The sequence below is a fragment of the Oryctolagus cuniculus genome, chromosome 5 (genome assembly GCF_964237555.1).
Source record: "Oryctolagus cuniculus chromosome 5, mOryCun1.1, whole genome shotgun sequence".
Taxonomy (NCBI): domain Eukaryota; kingdom Metazoa; phylum Chordata; class Mammalia; order Lagomorpha; family Leporidae; genus Oryctolagus; species Oryctolagus cuniculus.
The window spans coordinates 102751676-102774060 of record NC_091436.1 but is presented as its reverse complement, the minus strand read 5'-3'; the positions used below and the strand labels follow the sequence as shown (position 1 = coordinate 102774060).

The window sequence follows — 22385 nt, the reverse complement described above, 5'->3', positions numbered from 1 at the left end:
GTCTGATTCAGCCATTGGCTCTGCTTACATTTTCAGGTCTGCAGTCAAGAGTGAGCATATGTTAAGCTATAATTGCCTGTGATTTGCCTAACATTTATTATATAAAGGATATGGTAAAAGTTGTAGATTTTACCATATTTTTCCTTGTTCATTTATCCATTCTCAGCACTTTAACTCTCAGATGATAAAATTTAGCCTTCTGGCCCATAAAAATATGAAATAGATTTCTGTATATAGGAATTTTGCTTTGAATAGCACAAATAAAAAACAAAGTCAAATAGCACCATGATTCTACCAAATTCTCTAAGCAACTGCCTTATGAACGACAAAGGGTAATTTCTCATGAATATCCTTTGCATACATGATATGTAAACATTCTTACTTTAGGAAATGCCACCAATCACATTTTTCCAAAAGATCTTTGGCTGCCACCATGAGTGGAATGGTCAAACTGCTAATTTCATTGTCTTGTATTGAGTCTCAATAACTGATTATAAAAGCCATTTCTAAATAACCTTTTAACTAGTAGAAATTTATTTTCTAACTTAAATAAATTAACAAAACTGTATTCAGAATCAGTATTTTTTTCCTAAGATATTATTAGCTGATTGTGGGAAAACTAAAGGATTTAATGTCAGGAAGGCACTTAGCTAGTGAGTTACTAATGAATTTAAAGTATCTTTTCTGTCAATGTTTATAACTGACAAGATTTATGTGAGCTAAAAGCAACACTGAATAAGAAAAACTCATGTATCATACTACATACATACTTTGATTCAACTGTAATTTATCTAAAGATCATAATGCAAATCCATGTTAAAGGTAGATTCTGATAAATTATTCTTAGATCATAATGATTTTGAATAAAAATACTTAAAGGTAAATATTAGTTGGTTTATTTAAGGTATTTGAATTATGCTATTTATATTAGCTGTTTTCCCTAACATTTAAAAATACAAATATAAATTTAAATTCTTTGGTTATTTGTCATGACTTGCTAAAATCTTAATTTGATATAAATGCAGTGGATCTTCTTGCAACTGTGTATGCTTCATATCCTTTCTACTGTTCCCAGATCCTTTCTATTGTTCCCAGATTCCCCTCAATTAAATAAATTTAGTGAAATACAAGACTGAGCCTTCAGAAGCAGGCAGAGATCCTGAGTGAAATGAGGCAGTTGCCTGACATTTCTGCCTCCTTCCTCTTTCCCTCTGGCCTCTGCTTGTCATGTCAAAAGAGAAACAGGTGAAGGAAGGTTGAACAGTGCTTATTTCATGTAACATATCCGCTACTGTTAGTTTTCAGGAAAACGACTGTGTTGCTCTGGCCCTGTCTCTTTGGAGTTATTAAATACTCATCCAGATGGCACCAAAGGTTTGCACAGAAGCCAAAGGTTAAGTCAGTCAACAGCAGAAGTGCCTTAAACACGCTTACTATATGATACTTAAATGTCAGTTTGTTGGGGTCACATAAACCCAGCTTAAATGAAAATTAGGCACAGAGAAGGAATATAGCTTTCACTTGATGAAAACTACCTTAAGTACTATAAACAACTGAGAGAAAATCTCTGCTGATCATTTATAAACCAAAAGACATTCGACTAACAGATGGCTCTAACGCATAAGAAATCCTGGAGTATTCACACAGGGGAAGATTTGAAATCTTTTTTCCTAAATTGGTATGTAGAGGACATAAAAATAATTGTTAAATAAAAGGTATGGACCCTTTCCATGCCTTGCTCCTCCCTGTCACTCATTCACTTAGTTGAATACTTACTAGATGTTAGAAACTGTGCTAAGTGCTAAGTAAGTAATGGGGGCACACATATAAACAATACTAATTGTTGCTGACTTCATCAAACTTCTTTGGTGTAAGCAACCATTTGGTGGTTAAAGCTGATCATTTTTAAAATGACCATTGTAATTAGTATATAAATAGTCAGCAAGTATTCGTACAACAGTGGTTATACTGATGGTACATACAAACATCTAGTTATTTCAGAGAAAATAGTTTTTAGTACAATTTTGAGTTATAATTTAAACAGTTATTTTAAGTACAGTTGAATTGACTCAATAAGTAAATAATTACTTCCTGTTAAAATTCCTAAGGAACTATAACCATCAATTTTTAAGTGAATAATATGGGAAAGTTCTTGTGATTTACCCAAAGAACATAATTCCTCTTTCTGTTCTGAATAGGAAAAATATTCTATGGCATGCATGTATTATACATGTTTGTGTGTATATATATATATGTATGTATTACAGCATGGTAATTAACAAGTGATTCAGTTTAAGATTATTTTAAATTCTTCACATATCAAAATCGGAAAATTTATATACTCTTTCTATGAGTTACCTAAATTTGAACCAGTAGCATTAGTCTTTAGAAGTTGTGTAAGTCATATTTAATTCACTTCTAATTATTTAAAACTGGTGATCCAACACAATATTGGAACTTTTAGGGTACTATTGGACCAGGAGAAAGAAATCAGTTGAAATATTTTTTTCTCTTTTTTTTTTTTTTTTTTTTTTTTTTTGACAGACAGAGTGGACAGTGAAAGAGACAGAGAGAAAGGTCTTCCTTTGCCGTTGGTTCACCCTCCAATGGCCGCCGCGGCCAGTGCGCTGTGGCCAGCGCACCACGCTGATCCGATGGCAGGAGCCAGGAGCCAGGTGCTTTTCCTGGTCTCCCATGGGGTGCAGGCTCCAAGCACTTGGGCCATCCTCCACTGCACTCCCTGGCCACAGCAGAGAGCTGGCCTGGAAGAGGAGCAACCAGGACAGAATCCGGCGCCCCGACTGGGACTAGAACCTGGTGTGCCGGCGCCGCTAGGCGGAGGATTAGCCTAGTGAGCCGCGGCGCCGGCCCCGAAATATTTTTTTAACTTTTATTTAATGAATATAAATTTCCAAAGTACAGCTTATGGATTACAATGGCTTCCCCCTCCCAATGACTTCCCTCCAACCCGCAACTCCCCTTTCCCGCTCTCTCTCCCCTTCCATTCATATCAAGATTCATTTTCAATTTTCTTTATATACAGAAGATCAGTTTAGTATACATTAAGTAAAGATTTCAAAGGTTTGCGCCCACGTAAAAACACAAAGTGAAATATACTGTTTGAGTACTCGTTATAGCATTAAGTCTCAATGTACAGCACATTAAGGACAGAGATCCTACATGAGGAGTAAGTGCACAGTGACTCCTGTTGTTGACTTTACAAATTGACACTCTTGTTTATGGCATCAGTAATCTCCCTATGCTCCAGTCATGAGTTTCCAAGGCTATGGAAGCCTTTTGAGTTCACCGACTCTTATCTTATTTAGACAAGGTCGTAGTCAAAGTGGAAGTTCTCTCCTCCCTTCAGAGAAAGGTACCTCCTTCTTTGATGGCCCGTTCTTTCCACTGGGATCTCACTCACAGAGATCTTTCATTTAGGTCATTTTTTTTTTCCAGAGTGTCTTGGCTTTCCATGCCTCAAATACTCTCATGGGCTTTTGGATCCGGCTGAAAAGCCCATGAGAGTATTTCAGTTGAAATATTTCTTTAAAATCAGACTTTTTATTTAAAAAATATGGAGGGAAAATACAAATAAGTGAATTAGTTGATTAAAATAGATGCTGTTTTTGTAATACAAAGCTATTTTTATCTTCTCTGTACAGAAATACAAGTGAGTTGAATGCTTAAGGCCCTGGAAAGATTGCTGGTGCAGCCTCAGATTTATGTTTTCTGAAGAACTTACAGTCAGAACACTTGACATAGAAACAGTTTACATATCTTTCATTAGATGAATGAAGCAAGAATAGCTTCTCCTACCATTCTGTTTATAGTTTACTTCTGCTTCAAAAGAAGTTTCAAATTGTTTGCATCAAAAGTCTAAATTATGCATTTTAAACTTCAACAGTAAAACTTTCTATCCTGAAAGTGTAATGCATTGGCAATTTGGGACTTTTATTAAAGAATTATTTTATTTCATGTTAAAATAAGTAATCTAGGAAAATAAATTGTAACATATTTCAAATCCATTACAGTTAGGATCCTTTTAAAACTCATATGCAGCAAAGTATGTACAAGTATTTATTTAAGTCATAGATCTACATTAAAATTAGTCTAATTAAATTCCATTCTATTTAAGCATTTTAAAAATCTTTGTTGTAGAGCCTTATATTGATCTATAAAAGTGGAACTCACAAACAATTTCTCTCTAAAAGGTTTTGAATTATAGTCATTCCAGTTAACTGTTCCACTGATTTTAACAAACCAAAAACCCATGAAGTATGGCTTAGGAGTTATACAGATCCTGAAACTAGATGCCTGGGTTTGATACCTGACCATTTCTTTTAACCTTTCTTTTTTTTAATTTTTTAAAATTATTTTTAGACAGGCAGAATTAGACAGTGAGAGAGATAGAGAGAAAGGTCTTCCTTTTTTTTTTCCGTTGGTTCACCCCCCAAGTGGCTGCTACGGCTTTGCGGCCAGCGCGCTGAGCCAATCCGAACCCAGGAGACAGGAGCTTCTCCTGGTCTCCCATGCGGGTGTAGGGCCAAAGCACTTGGGCCATCCTCCACTGCCTTCCCGGGCCACATCAGAGAGCTAGACTGGAAGAGGAGCAACCAGGACAGACCCAGCGCCCCAACTGGAACTAGAACCAGGAGTGCCGGCACTGCAGGCCACGGCGCTGGCCTCTTTTAATCTTTCTAAGCCTTAATTTCTTTTTTTTTATTTTTTTATTAACTTTTATTTAATGAATATAAATTTCCAAAGTACAGCTTATGGATTACAATGGCTTCCCCCTCATAACGTCCCTCCCACCCGCAACCCTCCCCTTTCCCACTCCCTCTCCCTTTCCATTCACATCAGGATTCATTTTCGATTCTCTTTATATACAGAAGATCAGTTTAGCATACATTAAGTAAAGATTTCAACAGTTTGCTCCCACACAGAAGTGGGGAAGTCACATTGTTTATAGACAATGGGAATTATCTCCTTGACTGAATAATCTTCTGTTCAATATTCTACAGATATAACAGAAGCTTTATAAAGTTTAATTCATCAATAGGTCATCTTTAACACTGGGTATGAGATCAGAAAGTCCAGATTCTCCACTTAAATGTGCAAATATTTTTGTTTATTTGCTTATTTTTATATTGGCATGTCAATTTTTGACATCTGGGAATCAAACAGAAGGTTGTTAACGTCATTTCCAACTCAAAAATTCTATTTCCTTCTTCACTGTGCTAAAGAATTGTAATCCATTAACTGCATACCATTTAATAATCCTTTAAAATATTTTTCTTTTTTGTTTACTTTTATTTAGTAAATATAAATTTCCAAAGTACAGTTTATGGATTACAATGGCTCCCCCCCCCCATAATTTCCCTCCCACTCGCACCCCTCCCATCTCCCGGTCCCTCTCCCATTCCATTCACATCAAGATTCACTTTCGATTCTCTTTATATACAGAAGATCAATTCAGTATATATTAAGTAAAGATTTCATCACTTTGCACCCACACAGAAACACAAAGTGTAAAATACTGTTTCAGTACTAGTTATAGCATTACTTCATATTGGACAACACATTAAGGACAGATCCCACATGAGAAGTAAGTACACAGTGACTCTTGTTGTTGACTTAACAATTTGACACTCTTGTTTATGGCATCAGTCATAACCCTAGACTCTAGTCATGAGTTTCCAAGGCTATGGAAGCCTCTTGAGTTCGCTGACTTCGATCTTATTCTGACAGGGTCATAGTCAAAGTAATCAAAGTGGAAGTTCTCTCCTCCCTTCAGAGAAAGGTACCTCCTTCTTTGATGGCCCCGTTCTTTCCACTGGGATCTCACTCGCTGAGATCTTTCATTTAGGCTTCTTTTTTTTTTTTTTTCCAGAGTGTCTTGGCTTTCCATGCCTAAAATATTTTCATGGGCTCTTCAGCCATATCCGAATGCCTTAAGGACGGATTCTGAGGCCAGAGTGCTGTTTAGGACATCTGCCCTTCTATGAGTCTGCTGTGTATCTTGCTTCCTATGTTGGATCGTTCTCTCCCTTTTTGATTCTATCAGTTAGTATTAGCAGGCACTAGTCTTGTTTGTGTGATCCCTTTGACTCTTAATCCTATCATTATGATCAATTGTGAACTGAAATTGATCACTTTGACTGGCCAGATGGCATTAGTACATGCCACCTTGATGGGATTGAATTGGAGTCCCAAGGCATGTTTCTAACTCTACCATTTGGGACAAGTTAGCTTGATTCAATCTGTCTTGGTTATTGGTATGTTTAGGTTTTCCATGTCTTCATGACTCAATTTTGGTAAATTATATGTGTCCAGAAACCTATGCATTTCTTCTAGATTTTCCAGCTTATTGGTATAAAGTTGTTTGTAGTAATTCCTGATTCTTTTTATTTCTGTGGTATCTGTTGTTACATCTTTTTCATCTCTGATTTTATTAGTCTTCTACCTCCTCCTCTTTTTTTTTTTTTTTTTGGTTAGTTGGGCCAATATTTTAACAAAAATAAACTCCCATTTCACTGATCTTTGTTTTTATCATTTTTATAATTTTGGTTTCTGTTTTATTCTCTAATTTTTATTAATAATTTTATTATTTATTTTCTCCTGCTTACTTTGTGTTTGGTTTGTCCTTTTTTCAAATTTTATTTAAGTTATACAAGTTTCATGTATTACATATATACAGACTTAGAAACATAGTGATACTTCCCTCCTTCCACTCCCTCCCACTCAGGGTCCCACCCTTCCTTCTCCTCCCTCTCCTATTCCCTCTCAACTTTTACAGAGGTCTATTTTCAGTTTACTTTATACTTGTAATATTAACCCTACTCTAAGTAAACAATTCGACAAATAGTATGAAGAAAAAATAGTAGAAACAAAGTCATAAACAATCATTGAATTTCAAAATGTCAATTTCACTCCAGTACAATACATTTTAGGTACTCTATTAGTTACCACAGATTAGAGAAAACATGGTATCTGTCTTTTGGGGACTGGCTTATTTCACTAAGTATAATGGTTTCCAGTTGCATCTGTTTTGTTGCAACAAAAGAAAAAAAGTTAAATAAAGTCTGGTAGAATTCAGCAGTGAAACCATCTAGTCTTTTTTTTTTTTTAACTCATGGCTACTACATATGGTATATATATACCATAATTTCTTTATCCAGTCGCCAATTGATGGACAACTGGGTTGATTCCATATCTTAGCTATTGTGAATTGAGCTACAATGAACATGGGGGTACAGATAACTCTTTTATAAGCTGATTTCATTTTGTTTGGGTTAATCCCCAGGAGTGAAATTGTTGGATCTAAATCCTTGACATGCATTGTTACATCATTTATTTGATGTCTTTCCAATTTCTTGATGTAAGCACTAATTGATTTAAACTTTCCTCATAACATTGTTTTTTCTGTATCCCATAAGTTTTGATATGTTATAGTATCATCTTCATTCATTTGTAGGGATTTTTTCATTTCGCTTTCAATTTATTTTATAACCCACTGTTAATTCAAGAGCATACTATTCAGTCTCCATGTGTTTGTATTTTGAGATTTGATTATTGTTTATAGCCCTGTCTATACACATGAGTGGTTTTTGTATTTACTCGTTGAATTCTTTATCTAGTGGAGGGTTAAGCTTGTGATTATAAAGTAAATTGAAAGTATGTCCTTATAAAAATTAAAAGAAAAATAAGAAAGGTAGGAGGAGGGAGAGTGGGAGGGAATGTAGGGTAGGGAAGTATCATGTTCTCAAAACTCTATATTAAATACTTGAACTTTGTTCCCTTTATAGAAATAATTTTTAAAGATACTATTGTGGGTCAGTTTATATCTTAAATTTAATAATTGAGCTAAATACCTATTCATGGATTAAAATGAAGCATATCCAAATATATGTTATGCTCCAAAAATTTCTTTGGAAGTGACAGTAGACTTATAAGATGTAAAATAGAGTTTTAAGATCAGACCTGCTTAAGTTCAGAGCTTCACCTCACCATTTTCAGTGTTATCTCTAGAGAACTCATCTCCTGTCTATAAAGGGAAAACTTCTATTTCTTGGAGTTGTTAAAAGGAAATTAGATCAAATGTATGAAAGGACTACTGTAATCCCTGGCCCACAAGTTGATATTCAATAAATGTCAGTTCTCCATCTCCTTCCTAATTTATTATGTTAATTATCAAAAAATTATCAAGATGATGATGAAATGTCGTGCCTAAGTATTCTTGATTCTGCACTAATGTGAGTCTCTGTCTATATATTTTTTGCATTAACCCTTTCTTCACTGTTGCTGTCTACTAGCTATAGCTCTGTAATGTATTCTGTATACTTAAGAATACGGTACCTGGACCCTCAAGTTATCTTGATTCATTCATTAAGTACATGAGATAATCTTTTTCACAAGCTTGAAAATAACTGATTGTTCTGTTCCAATCAAAATGTTAAGAAAACACTAATTGTAATTTACTCTCATGCCAACATTCTAGTCTTTGATTGGTAAATTGAAAATTGAAAATTAGGGGGTTTATTCCAGGCTTTGATATCTTCATAATCTAAATATTTGGAGAAAACTTCCAAGCCATTTTACCAACCCAATAAACTGAAAAGTAACACAGGAACATCCTGGAGGTCTCTGTGATGTATCATGACTTATGTCATTAATGCTCCTTGCACAGAACTGGAGCTACACTGACATAGTCTTAACCTATTCAGTCTGTAAAATAGATGCAGCCATGTAACTGGACAGTTTAATCCTATTTCTAAAAGCTTATATTTAAACAAATGTTTTTATGTAGACTACTTTTCCACTCACCTGCCATATAATTTTTACCAGATATTAGTTAGGATTCAGATGTATTTAGTTAACTCTCAGAATCCTATCATTTTTAAAGATAAGTCTTTTTTGTCAGGAAAACAATTGCTAGCCATGCCAGTATTGTGGAGTAGCAAGTAAAGCCGCTGCCTGTGACACCGGCATCCAGTCCCAGTTGCTGCATATCCAACCAGCTCCCTGCTAATGCACGTGGAAAAGCATAGGAAGATGGCCAAGATGTGGGTGTTTGAGCTCCTGCACCCACATGGGAGACCCAGAAGAGACTCCTGGCTTTAGCCTGGCCCAGCCATCTGGGGAGTGAACCAGCAGATAAAAGATTCTCATTCTCATTCTCTCTCTTTCTTCCCTCACTCTGTAACTCTGCCTTTCTAATAAAATAAATCTTTTAAAAAGTGCTAGCACACTTTTTCCCACATAACAACCACAAAAATCTAAATAATCAATGCAACTATGTTTCACATTAGTTAGACATAAATTAACAAAATTCACCTTATAGTTCCTCTTAATTCATAGAGTTCTCGCTAATTTTGTGAATTAAGAATTAACTATCTGACCAGCACCTAGGCTCACTAGGCTAATCCTCCGCCTGCAGCGCCGGCACCCTGGGTTCTAGTCCCGGTCAGGGCACAGGATTCTGTCCTGGTTGCTCCTCTTCCTGTCCAGCTCTCTGCTGTGGCCCGGGAGTGCAGTGGAGGATGGCCCAAGTGCTTGGACCCTGCACCCGCATGGAAGACCAGGAGAAAGCACCTGGCTCTTGGCTTCAGATCAGCGCGGTGCACCGGCCACAGCACACCGGCTGCAGCTGCCATTGGAGGGTGAACCAACGGAAAAGGAAGACCTTTCTCTCTGTCTCTCTCTCACTGTCCACTCTGCCTGTCAAAAAAAATTTATATAATATTAATAGCCACTCTGTGTTATCCAAATTAGTAGCAAATCATTGCAATTTGAGAACAGCTTCTGTTAACAATTATGGCCAACTCATTTTCTGTATACTTTAGCCAGATATGAAAATGAGGGCAAATCCTTACAATTTCAAGAGCTAAATTTGAAGCTGCATGCAATAAATGAAAGATAAGTATCATTTTGTTTGGCTTAACTTAGTGTTTCAAATAAAATTTAAAACTTAAAAAATTTGATTTAAAAATTTAATAGGAATATAAAAATTATACCTATTTATGGAATATTATGTGATGTTTCATTGTGTGTACACATTGTGGAATGTCCAATCAGGTTGAATATATTTATCCTTTCATTCATTTAACATTTATTCATGAATATCAAACAGTATTATGAAAGTCTCACAGTAAAAATATAATTTTAATAATTCGATTGAAATACCTAGCATTTGGAAAACTCAAGTTTGGATCCCTTCATGATTACTGTACCAATAAAAATATTGAATGGATCAAGATTTTGAAGAAGATAAACTAAGACAAGACCTATAGAAAATATAGGCATTTTAAAAATAATTAATAGAGAATAACTTTTTAAATATTAAAAACAAGCATAAACTAAAAATAGTATATTTAACCACATAAACGCCTATATGGCAAAGAAAAAATCATCAAATCAGTCAAGGGACAAAATGAAAAAAATACTTATGATTTGCATCATAATAAAAGACCGGATTTCCTGGGCCAGCAGTGTAGCATAGCAGGTTAAGCCACTGCCTGTAATGCCAACATCCTGTAAGGGCACTTGTTCAAGTCCCAGCTGCTCCACATCTGATCCAGCTTCTTGCTAATGGGCCTGGGAAAGCAGTGGGAGATGGCCCAAGTGCTTGAGCCCCTGCCACCCATGTGGGAGTCCCAGAGGAATCTCCTGGCTTCGAATAGGCCTGGCTCTGGCCTTTGGGGATATTTAGGGAGTGAACCAGCAGATGGAAGGTCTCTCTTTCTCTCTCTCTCTCTCTCTCCTTCTTTCTCTGTAACTCTACCTTTCAAATAAATAAGATAAATTTTTAAAAGAGGGACTGGATTTCCTAATCTATAGAACGGCTCCTAGGAGTCAATGAAAAAGATCAGCAACCCAGTTTTTTCGAAATATGGACAAGAATATGAATAGGGTTTATAGAAAAGAAGAATAAGTTGGCTGTTAATCATGTAAAGGATACCCAAGTTCACTCATAATAAGAAAAATATAAATTAAAACTTCTGAGATATTAGTTTTCACTCATAAGACTAGAGATTGTCAAAAAGTTTGTTGGTGCTATGTGTCAGTAAGAATGTGGAAAAACATTTATGCATTCTGGAGTAAGTGTGTGTGCATATAATCTCCTTGGAGGGCAATTTGACACTTTGTCAAAATTTCCAAACCTTTTGCTTCAAACCAGAAGCTATTGCTATAAACAATGTCACTTGTTTATGCAGTTATGTATTAACAGAAACAACCCAGCTTTCCAGCTCCAAGTTAGTAGTTAAGTTATACTACTTTTATTTAAATAAATATAAAATATTCACATTTTCATGACTTTAAATATTATTTGTTGACCCAAGTAGTTTACATTGCTTCTCGAGTAGTTTGTTATTTGTTCTGTTTTTTGTTTCTCCAATTGTCTGTTCTCCCCTGTGATTATCTTATAAATATTCATATTTTCTCATTGTGTTCTAGGAGTTCTAGTCAAAGCTTTAAATCCATTCTCAGTAACTTTCTAGTGCAACTGCAAAATTTTCAGTCTATGACTCAATTTATTTTTTAAAGATTTACTTATTATTTGAAAGAGTTAGAGAGAAATCTTCCATATGCTGGTTCACTCCCCAAATGGCCAAAACTGGAGGGGCTGCACCACACTGAAGCAGGAGCCTAGAATTCCATCTGGTTCTCCCATGTGGGTGGCATGGACCATCCCACTGCTTGGACCATCTTCTGCTTTCCCAGGTGCATAGGCAGAGAGCTGGATTGGTAGTGGAGCAGCTAGGACTTGAACAAGCAAACCAATATAGGATGCCATGCCAACATCGCAAGTAGCATTTTAATCCACTGCATCACAGCACTAGCCCTGACTCCATCTGTTTTTTACTCTTGGTTGATTTCATTGCTTCCTCCTTTGCTTGTCCTCTCCCTTTTTGGCTTTATTCCTTCATTTGTGTGAACACATCTTTAAACAATCTCGAAAAAAAATGTAAAAAGAAGATAAATTTCCTAGATTTGTCTTAAAAGGTTTTTATCCTACTTTGACATTTAATTGATAACATGGCTTAGAATTCTAAGTTGAATATTACTTCCCTCAGAATTATAAAGGTTTCACTCCATTGTCTTTAAACATCAGTGTTGTTGCTGAGAAGTCTAATACCTTCTGGATATTTGTTCTTGGTTTTCCAAGAAGACAGAAAACAATAATACTGGTATCTAATATTCATCATTCTTCTAAAACTATTCATTCAAGAAAACAGAAGAGAAGCACATTTTCTACTTTCCATTTCTTCTTGGGTAGAGTTACATTGAGATCTCCTTCTCTGTGCCCCATGAGTCATGGTTAAACTTTAGATGTGAAGATATCTTTTTTTATTTATAAGTTTTATTTATTAAAATGTCATTAATGGATATCTTGATATGTGGTGAGCAAGTATTTGCCATTTAGAGATACTCTTCACTTCCTGGGTTCTACCTTCCAGGCTATTATCTTATGTGAACTCAACAGTACTTTGTTGGATATCAAAAGTTGAACATTGGTGCTCCCACTGTATTTAAATTTGTTATTCCAATATTAACACTCCTAGAGAAAACAGATACCTCCAGAACAAAGAAGGAAGACAGGTGAAAGAATTTTGTAAAATAAAAGTACATTAGTATGTGATTTAATACCTTTCAAATTTCTTTATTATAGTATGAAGTACTTTTCTCTCATAAAATTATAGTTTTCACTACTTAATTGCAATTACTTTATCTGATTTTTACTGTATAAACCATCTTCATAGTTGTCTGCATTAAAAATTTAAGCCTTTCATGTTGTGTGTAATCATCTCTTTACTGATTTATTTTTTAATTCTAAAACTAGTAGATTAAATTTCTTGCAGTTTGGTCCCTCATATTGTGAACCCCAAATACAAAAAGTCATTGATGACATTAAATTTGCTATTATATTTGTACATGTTTTCCGTTCTTCAGAAGATGATGAAAAGCATTTTAAAACAACATACATATTGAATTTTCTTTCTGTCTGCAGTAAAACCAAGTCTCTATGTAGCAACTGATCTATGTCAAAGTCCAAAATTTCAGACTATTATCATATCATACTAACCATTCAAACTGAATCTATCATATTCCCTTGGATAAATCATCAAAATAGGTGATACAAATGGATTTGACAGACCATGACCTACCCATTTTTGACTTGTCAACAGAGCCTTGAGTTAAATCAAACCATTTCATTTATTAAGTTAAGGCCAGACAAAAACAAATCTACATAAAGTTTTTCATAGTCAAGAATAATTACAAATATGAAATTACTAATATATGGAAGTGCTTATGATAAATGAAAATGAATCAAGAATAATTATCAAATATGAAACTATGATTTAAAATGACAGACACATTTAAAATAACTGTTCATTTCTTATTAACTAATGGTTTATATAGGCACTTTGATCTCTTAAATTCATGTTGTTTTTTTAAAAAATGGTAGTTAATCCTCATCAGGGTAAGAAAAATTAAAGAATGCATTTATATTTCTTCCTCTTATGAAGAGCAAACTCCTCTAAATAAATGTATAGGATTCATTTTTCAATGCTACCCCATAAAGATGTAAAAATAATTTGGATTATTGTGGTATCAAGTGGAATTTTTAGACAAAGAATATAATTATCTAAATTAGATTTTTTGTAGCTATTGAAATTAATATTGTCGCTACTTCATTATCAAGAGCAATGTAAAAAATCAAAGTCTGAGCAACCCATTCAATACCTACTAAATGCAAGCAATGCACACTGCTAGGTAATATGCACAGTGGAAAGGAACATGGTATATACAGCTTGCAAAATAGAAAGTTTCATAACTGGAACAAAGTTCATTGTTAGAGGAAAGTTCGTGGGAAGTACAGATGTTCCACGACTTCTAGATCCACATTTTATATACCTAGTATTTCATTTATAGTATTTTCAGTTTTACTGGTAGAATCCATAGTCATTGAGAACAATCTATTTGTAATCTTTAGAATAATAAGAGATGTATTTTCTGACTCCAGAAAATATGGGAAAAAGGTGATTATGAAAATATATATGTGTGTAACCACAAGGAACAATCATAATTCATTGTGTTCCATGCCTGAAATGCTTCCAGGGCTTTCAAAGAAAATGGTTAAGTTTTAGAAGGGCTATGTCTACCCTCTACTTTTTAAATTGTTGAAGGCAGGAAAAAGTTGTCCATCCAATTTCAGAAATTGTTGACTGCAGCTGGTAATGATTGAATCACTCCCATCCACGCTAATATTTCCTGAGATTTTCTTTGGTGATGCCTCTTCCTGTTACTCTCTTATCAGTGTTACAGAGATGGTTTGTAAGGGCTTTTTAAAAGTATGCAGAAGAGAGTCTAATATTCTGTACTTCAAATATATCTAATTTCTATTAGACATTGACAGCTGCTTATGATATGATTGACTTTTTAGATAAACATAGAATTCCTTTACTGAATATTTAGCACTCTAAAGAAAATTCTTTTGAGTATCAGAATAATTCTGTGAAGTAACATATAACTAGTCTTCCTTTAATTTGTTAGCACATTCTTAAATTCCACTTACAAATAATATGAAAAGTACTTCCCATGACTAGACTAGATGTCTATTATATTTTTACTTACTTTGCTTAAGCTGTTTTAAAACTTATTTCCTGTCATAGAACAATTCATTTTCAGAAGAACCAAATATAAATACAAAATGAGATTTCACTCTGATGTCCCAGATTAGAAAAGTTGTTCCCACCATTTCATGTTAAAGACATGAAACAGATAAACTGTTTTCCGTTTTAATTTTGTACATTCTATTTGAAACATAGAAAATCTTCTAGTAGTATTTTAAGAATTTATTCATATTCTTAATCTTACATTTCAAGTCTATGAAGCATACTCCAAATCCATAATCATAACATTTAAAATACATTTACTCACACAACAATTTTATTGAAGTGGGTATTAGGTATCATATGTACCTCAGCATCCCTAGCAAGAGAGTACAAATAATGCTTTAAAATGAAGCTTCTTTTTTTACTCCAGCTCCTTTCCTTTATTGAGAAGTTATGAATGTATCTTGCCTCTTTTCACAAATGCAAATGTGTTGAAATGCAATTAATCTACCATATTAACTGTACTAAACATCTGCTGTGTTTGTTAAACACTTCAAAATCCCGTTCCGAACCAGTTAATTCTAAGTAATTTCTCAGTTAAATATTTACATGGGCTTCCACGATGATAAGCCTTGGTTTGTCTTATATAATCAGCAGATTGTCCAGAGAGAGCTAAGTGAAAAGTAGCACATTGTAATAGCTATCCACTGCAACTTGAAATGGTTTAGCTGGCTTAGAGTATCTTTTGCATATTTTTATCCCAGTCAAAAGAAGTAACAGCCTTATGAATTCCTTTCTTTGTCAACATTTTTAATATCCAGAATTCCACTTTTAAAAACAGAAAGAGTGTCTATATAGACACAGGCAGATGTTCACATTGTGAATATCCTAAATATGTTCTCAAGCTTCTCTTTCAGAAAAGTGATAAATCTGTACATTTGTGAATTTTCTAGAAATAGTCTGATTTACTGCTATTTTTATAGTGGTCAAAATCAGTGGGAAAATTAGCAAAAATGGATAGTCATTTTTAGAAGTTAAATTTTAAATTGTACAGATTATACAAATGTACCATGTGTACACAGACATTTAAAGATTATTCTAACTAGAAAAAATTATATAAATCTTTAAATGCAAAGCAGTAGTTAAAAACTTGAATAATGTCTATAACACTGATGATATTACAGATGAAAAATTGATTCGTAAATGAACCATAAGGCATACTCTTAGACATCAGAGAATGTAATGACCATTTCATATAGAAGAAAGCAGACAGCACTAAAAACTCTCCAATGTTGTATAGAAGACAAAATTTTAAATATTAAAGTGAATATATGGAGAGCAAAAACCTGTGTCTTGAGGCCAACACTCAGTATTGTTACAAATGTGCATTGCGTTCCGTCAGGAAGTGGGATAGGGCATAGCAGAAAAGAGCCTCCTTCCTCTAGGACTTGCAATCGGTGGAGGATAAATGATGCACAACGACCTTTTCAAAGCCACAATATAAAAGACATATGGAAAGAGTTCTGATACAACTGCTGAGCTCTGTCCAAGTTTAAATCTGATTAACTGGAGCTTAGGTATAATCTAATGCATGTAGTAAGTGATAAATAAATCCATTATTTGACTTTACTAAGTGGGGATAATGACCTGGATAACAGTGAACAGTTATCCCCAAAATTTAATCTCTTAGTTCTTGAAAAATATTCTTCTATACAGATTAAAAAGAATTTCTAGGAGCCGGTGCTGTGGCACAGTGGGTTAAGCTGTCTCCTGCAATACTTGTATCCCACATGGGCCCTGGTTTGAGTCCTGGCTACTCCACTTAAGATCCAGCTCCCTTCTAATGTGCCTGAGAAAGCAGTGGACGATGGACCAAGTAATTAGGCCCTTGTACCCACCTGGAAGACCCAGATGAAGCTCCTAGCTCCTGCCTTCAACCCGGCCCAGCCCTGGCTGTTGCAGCCATTTGGGGAGTGAACTAACAGATGGAAGATCTCTTGTTCTCACTCTCTGTATGTCTATATCTATCTGCTTCTGCCTGTCTGTCTCTGTAACTCTGCCTTTCAAATCAATAATTAAAAAAAAAATAATTTCCAAATTGTCCATCAGATTCTTAACTGGGTCTCAGACTTGGCAAAACATTCAGAAAGCATGCTAGTGGGTTTATGGAGGGCAGTTGGTGCCTTAGCTTATTATTTTGACCTTGCACACAAAAGCTTCTCATAAATATTTTCCATCTGTTGAATACATTCTAAATCAAATTTAATATTCTTGTATTATGTTGGCTTTTGCTACATTATAACTCCAACTAGGAGTGGGTTTTTTGATCCTATGTATTCAGAATTAAGCATACTCCCTTGAAGATGCTTGGTGTATAAATGTTTTGGTATTTCATGTTTAAAAATACTCAAAGAGCTATCAGCATTTTGATGAATATCAAAAATATTACATGTTAGTTTGACTATTCATGAAATGATAATAGTTTTCCTAAAAGTAAAAGGGGAAATTTTCATCTGGAGCCAAGGTTGTGTCAGTTTTATAAAAAAAAAAAAGTTACAACTTTCTATAACTTTATTATAATAAATACTTTGATATATTTGGATTTTGACTTGTTCTTCTTAGTACATTAGGAATTTACCACCCTAAAATTCATATCATTAGCCAGCTTCTCTTGGTTATTTATCATTTGGCAGTTGTCTTAAAAACTACAAATAAAATTGATTACTTTTTCACCCCTTGGTGGTATTCCTGCCTTAATCAATAAAGCATAGCCTCCATATATCTGCTGAAATGTTAAATTGTTCCAAAAGTAGATTAAAAAGTGAAAGTGATAAAGATATTTTTATTCATCTTTTATGGAGGATACAAAGATTAAGGGGAACTCCGAACTGATGACAAATGCAGGATTTTTTGGTGCTAATGTTTTTGAAAGTTAGTTACAATAATTTATATTGAATTTTGAGTTTTATGAAGTTAAAAGTATCTGAATGAAAGCTAAAATATCTATCTTTTATTCAAAGTTAAAATATATGAGAAGACCTTGCCACACAGTGGGTTGTGCTGCCACGTGGGTTACTTGTATCCCATATCAGAGTGCTCAGCTGTTCCATTTCTAATCCAGCTTTCTAATAATGCAGCCTGGGAGGCAGCAGATGATGGCTCAAATGCATGGGCCTCTGCCACTCGTGGGAGACCCAGATGGAATTTGAGGCTCCTGGCTTCATCCTGGTCCAGCCCTTGTAGGCATTTGGAAAGTGAACCAATAGATGGAAAATCTCTCCCTCTCCCCTCCTCCTCCCCTCTCCCTTCTCTCTCTCCCTCCCCCTTTCAAGTAGATGAAAAATAAACAATTGTAAATGAAATAAAAGTATTTGGCAATTTATATAAATATGACACTGTTTTTATGAAAAATTAAAAAAGGAGAGAACGATCTAACATGGGAAGCAGGACACATAGCACACTCATAGAATGGCAAATGCCGTAAAGAGCACTCTGGTGTCAGAATCATCCCTTAAGGCACTTGGATCTAGCTAAAAATTCCATGAGAGCATTTCAGGCATGGGAGGCAAGATACTGTGGCAAAAAATTACCTACATGAAAGATCTCTGTGAATGAGATCCTAGTGGAAAGAAAAGACCATCAAAGAAGGAGGTACATTTCTCTGAAGGGAGGAGAGAACTTCTACTTTGATTATGGCCTTGTCTAAATAATGTCAGAGTTTTTGGACTCAAGAGTCTTCCATAGCCTTGGCAGCTCATGACAAGAGCCTCGGGTGATTACTGACATCATAAATAAGAGTGTCAATTGTTAAATCAACAACAGGAGTCATTGTGCACTTGCTCCCCATGTAGGATCTCTGTCCTTAATGTGTTATACTATGAGAATTATAGGTAAAACTAGTCTTCAAACAGTACTTTGTACTTTGTGTGTCTGTGTGGGTACAAACTGTTGAAATCTTTACTTAGTATAGAGTTGATCTTCTGTATATAAAGATAATTAAAAATGAATCTTAATGAAGAATGGGATGGGAGAAGGAGTAGGAGGTGGGATGATTTGTGGGTGGGAGGGCGGGTATTGGGGAAGAACTGCTATAATCCAAAAGTTGTACTTATGAAATTTATATTTATTAAATAAAAGCTTTCTATAAAAAAAAAAAATGAATGGATGTATGTGTGATGACAAAGGGTCATCATAAGCACATCTGGTATTTTAATTTAAAGGCTAGCTGTGACTTTTAAAGATAAAGGTCATATTATAAAAATGAGTACTAATTATCTTTAAATTGAAAGACAAAAATATTTCTTCTGAAATGAAGATTAATTCTGACTTATTTGAATATGTATCATTAGACTTTTCAGTTATTCCAAACCATTAGAGTCACTTATCATATGATATATTAATTATAAATATTTAAAAACCCTTGTAAGCCTTTACCCAGTAATTTTATTAGAGTGTATTGACTTCCAACTGTGAATTGCTTTCACTAACAGGTTAATAACACGTGAGTGATATAGAAATTAATTTGTGTAAGATACTTTTTTTTAAAGGTTTATTCATTTATTTGAAAGTCAGAGTTACACAGAAGGAGAAGGAAAGGCAGAGAGAGAGGTCTTCCATCCGCTGATTCACTCCCCAATTGGCCACAATGGCCTGAGCTTAGCCAATCCGAAGCCAGGAGCTTCTTCTAGGTCTCCCACATGGGGTTCAGGGGCCCAAGAACTTGGGCAGTCTTCCACTGCTTTCCCAGGCCATAGCAGAGAGCTGGATCAGAAGTAGAGCAGCCAGGACTCAAACCAGTGCCCATATTGGATGCTGGCACTGCAGGTGGTGGCTTTAACCACTACACCACAGCGCCAGCCTCAATATGTTAAGTACTTTAAAAGTAAAGTATGGGGGCCCACACCATGGCTCACTTGGTTAATCCTCCGCCTGCGGTGCCAGCATCCCATGTGGGCACCGGGTTCTAGCCCCGGTTGCTCCTCTTCCAGTCCGGCTCTCTGCTGTGGCCCGGAAAGGCAGTGGAGGATGGCCCAGGTCTTGGGACCCTGCACCCACCTGGGAGACCAGGAGGAAGCACCTGGCTCCTGGCTTCAGATCCGTGTAGTTCTGGCCTTAGCGGCCATTTGGGGAGTGAACCAGAGGAAGGAAGACCTTTCTCTGTGTCTCTCTCTCTCACTGTCTAACTCTGTCACCAAAAAAAAAAAAAAAAAAAAAAAAGAAAGAAAGAAAGAAAAAAAGAAAAGAAAAGTAAAATATGGTGACTGTGAGACTGAAACAAGGCATTTGTGGAGAGAATCAGGAAAAGTAAGCCAGATTTTCTGAAGATCAGTTTTGCTGTGATGTGGACAATTTAGGGAAAATGTGTAGAGTCAACCAGGAAACTCAGATGAGCAGAAGTGATTATTGAAAGAGATGTAATACAGAGAAATAATGGATCCAAACACTTTTTAGAGCTCAGATCAGTCAGAGATGGTATCCAGGTGTGAGGGATACATTTGAGAGAGGGGTGGATGAAGAATGAATTCTAGATTTCTGGCAAGAGCACTAGGAGGGTATTGTATGAGTTTATTGAGTTGGGAAATGCTGGAAGAGGACCCAGTTGGGAGAGATGGTGCTGAGATCAGAGTTTGATGGATTCCTGTGAGATAGCTGAGGGTCTGCCTAGCATGCAACTCGAAGATAAACTGGGATTGCAGATCCCAGGATCACTGGCTTCAAGAGCCCAAGACCCTCAAGTATATGAGGTAATGGAGAGCAAATGTGAACTGAGAAGAAAATGAACTTGAAATCCCCCACATTGAGCTGTTGAAAATGGAAGGAGGAAGCAGCTAGAAAAACAGAAGAAGCCACAGTAACTGATACGATTTTAAAAATATAGTAACATCATCATTTTGAATTTCATGTTTTGACTAGGGATTCCTGTGTAACAGTAAAAATCAGAGGACTTCCAAGTTAACAACACCTAGGGTTTCCTAGACAGTTTTAGCACTGAAAAAAATGACTGTTTTCTGTAACACTTGACAACACTATGAGAAAGCTTTAAATGATGCCCGTGATGCCGAAAGTTAAATGCTCTAAATCAATATGTTTTCTTAGAAGATACTTACAGATCTACTCTCCACCAAAAATGTAGTTTTCTTTATAGAGTTTAAATATACAGACAGGTTTTTTTGTTGTTGTTGTTGGAAATACTGTTGCCATTTATTTGTGGTAGTTTCATGAAGTGTGGTTCCAGTCAAATGGTGCTTTTCACTGGGAGTGAACATTAAATCTCACAGCTGGTTTGGAATTACTCTTTTGGTCCTTTTCTGGAGTTAGCTACAAAGATAATCATAGAAGAGCAATTCATCATTATTAATGTATTCTGTAGCTTAACCTTGGCAGAGCTCAAGTTACTTTAAAAGTTTGGTTTAATAAATGAAATAAGTATTATTTTCACAACATTCTTGGTGAGGCAGATGTACTTGAAACTGCCTACTGACATGTGTCTCATTTTCATCACAGGATTCCCTAGGCATGCAAGGCCCCCAAGGTCCACCTGGAAAAGAAGGTCAGAGGGTAAGTAAACTTGGAACAACTGGTGGGCATTACTAACCCAGGGGTTACTTATTTCTGAACACTGATAAAAATGAAATCAAAATATAGCAAGTAAATGGACATAAGGAGAGTATTGAGTATCCAAAGGCTGAAATTTCAGATTTGAGATTTCAACAGAGTTTTACAATTCAGAATAGTCTATATGTTTTTACAACTGGCAGCACAAGTGCAGAGGTATTGTTTGGGCTAAACGAATTAACCCTAATTTGATCTAGAGTACTTTGGTCATGTTTTTAGTTCTTGTGATAAGCTGATGAGTATCTTTGTGGAGGTTCAACCCATTCATCAAGTCTATGAAGACTGTGAACATTAAATGCATTCTTTAGCAAATTAAATCATTAACATCAGTGACTCTTCCTTAACTCCCCTTTCATCATTGAGATAAAATATACAGTAAGTGAATAGATTGCAATTTCAGCTGAGGTTACAGTAATGACCATGTGTCTCTGGTCCAGTCGAGTCTCCTCATCACCTGCTAAGAGGAATTCTTGCTGTGTAGTGATGACGGCTTGTCTTCACCTGAACACTGAGGATTTCATTCTTATGGCTCACCACTATCGCTATGTCCAGATCATTCTAAAGTCTCAGAACTTATGTATGTGTGCTTTCCTGTATGATTATTCATGAAGTCTTTGGGTTAAATAGAACAGGTCTGATCAATTTCTGTTACTTACAAAGGAGGATTATGTGAGTTAGAGTGTTCAAGTGACTGCTGAAGTTGGGCTTCTGACTCTGGTCCCCATGTCCTCTCTACTGTGCCCGTTTATTAACCCCATATCTGATTTTTAGTCATTTCCAGTAGTTATTCGCAATTTGTCCTGCTAGCAAATAAGTCTGTTTGTTAAAATGCATCTGAGGGCCGGCGCCATGGCTCAATAGGCTAATCCTCTGCCTTGCGGCGCTGGCACACCAGGTTCTAGGCCCGGTCGGGGCGCCGGATTCTGTCCCGGTTGCCCCTCTTCCAGGCCAGCTCTCTGCTGTGGCCAGGGAGTGCAGTGGAGGATGGCCCAAGTGCTTGGGCCCTGCACCCCATGGGAGACCAGGAGAAGCACCTGGCTCCTGCCTTCGGATCAGCGCGATGCGCCAGCCATGGCGGCCATTGGAGGGTGAACCAACAGCAAAAGGAAGACCTTTCTCTCTGTCTCTCACTGTCCACTCTGCCTGTCAAAA

General features: G+C 35.9%; 1 protein-coding gene across 2 annotated transcripts in view; it reads left to right on the top strand.

Annotated features, from left to right (window-relative positions):
* Positions 1-22385, top strand: part of COL19A1 (collagen type XIX alpha 1 chain) — a 415341-nt gene that overhangs the window by 205026 nt on the left and 187930 nt on the right. For both annotated transcript variants that reach the window (XM_051855527.2, XM_051855528.2), the window contains exon 16: positions 21123-21176. In XM_051855527.2, coding sequence (XP_051711487.1) covers positions 21123-21176 — 54 coding nt within the window. The remainder of the gene's footprint in view (positions 1-21122; positions 21177-22385) is intronic.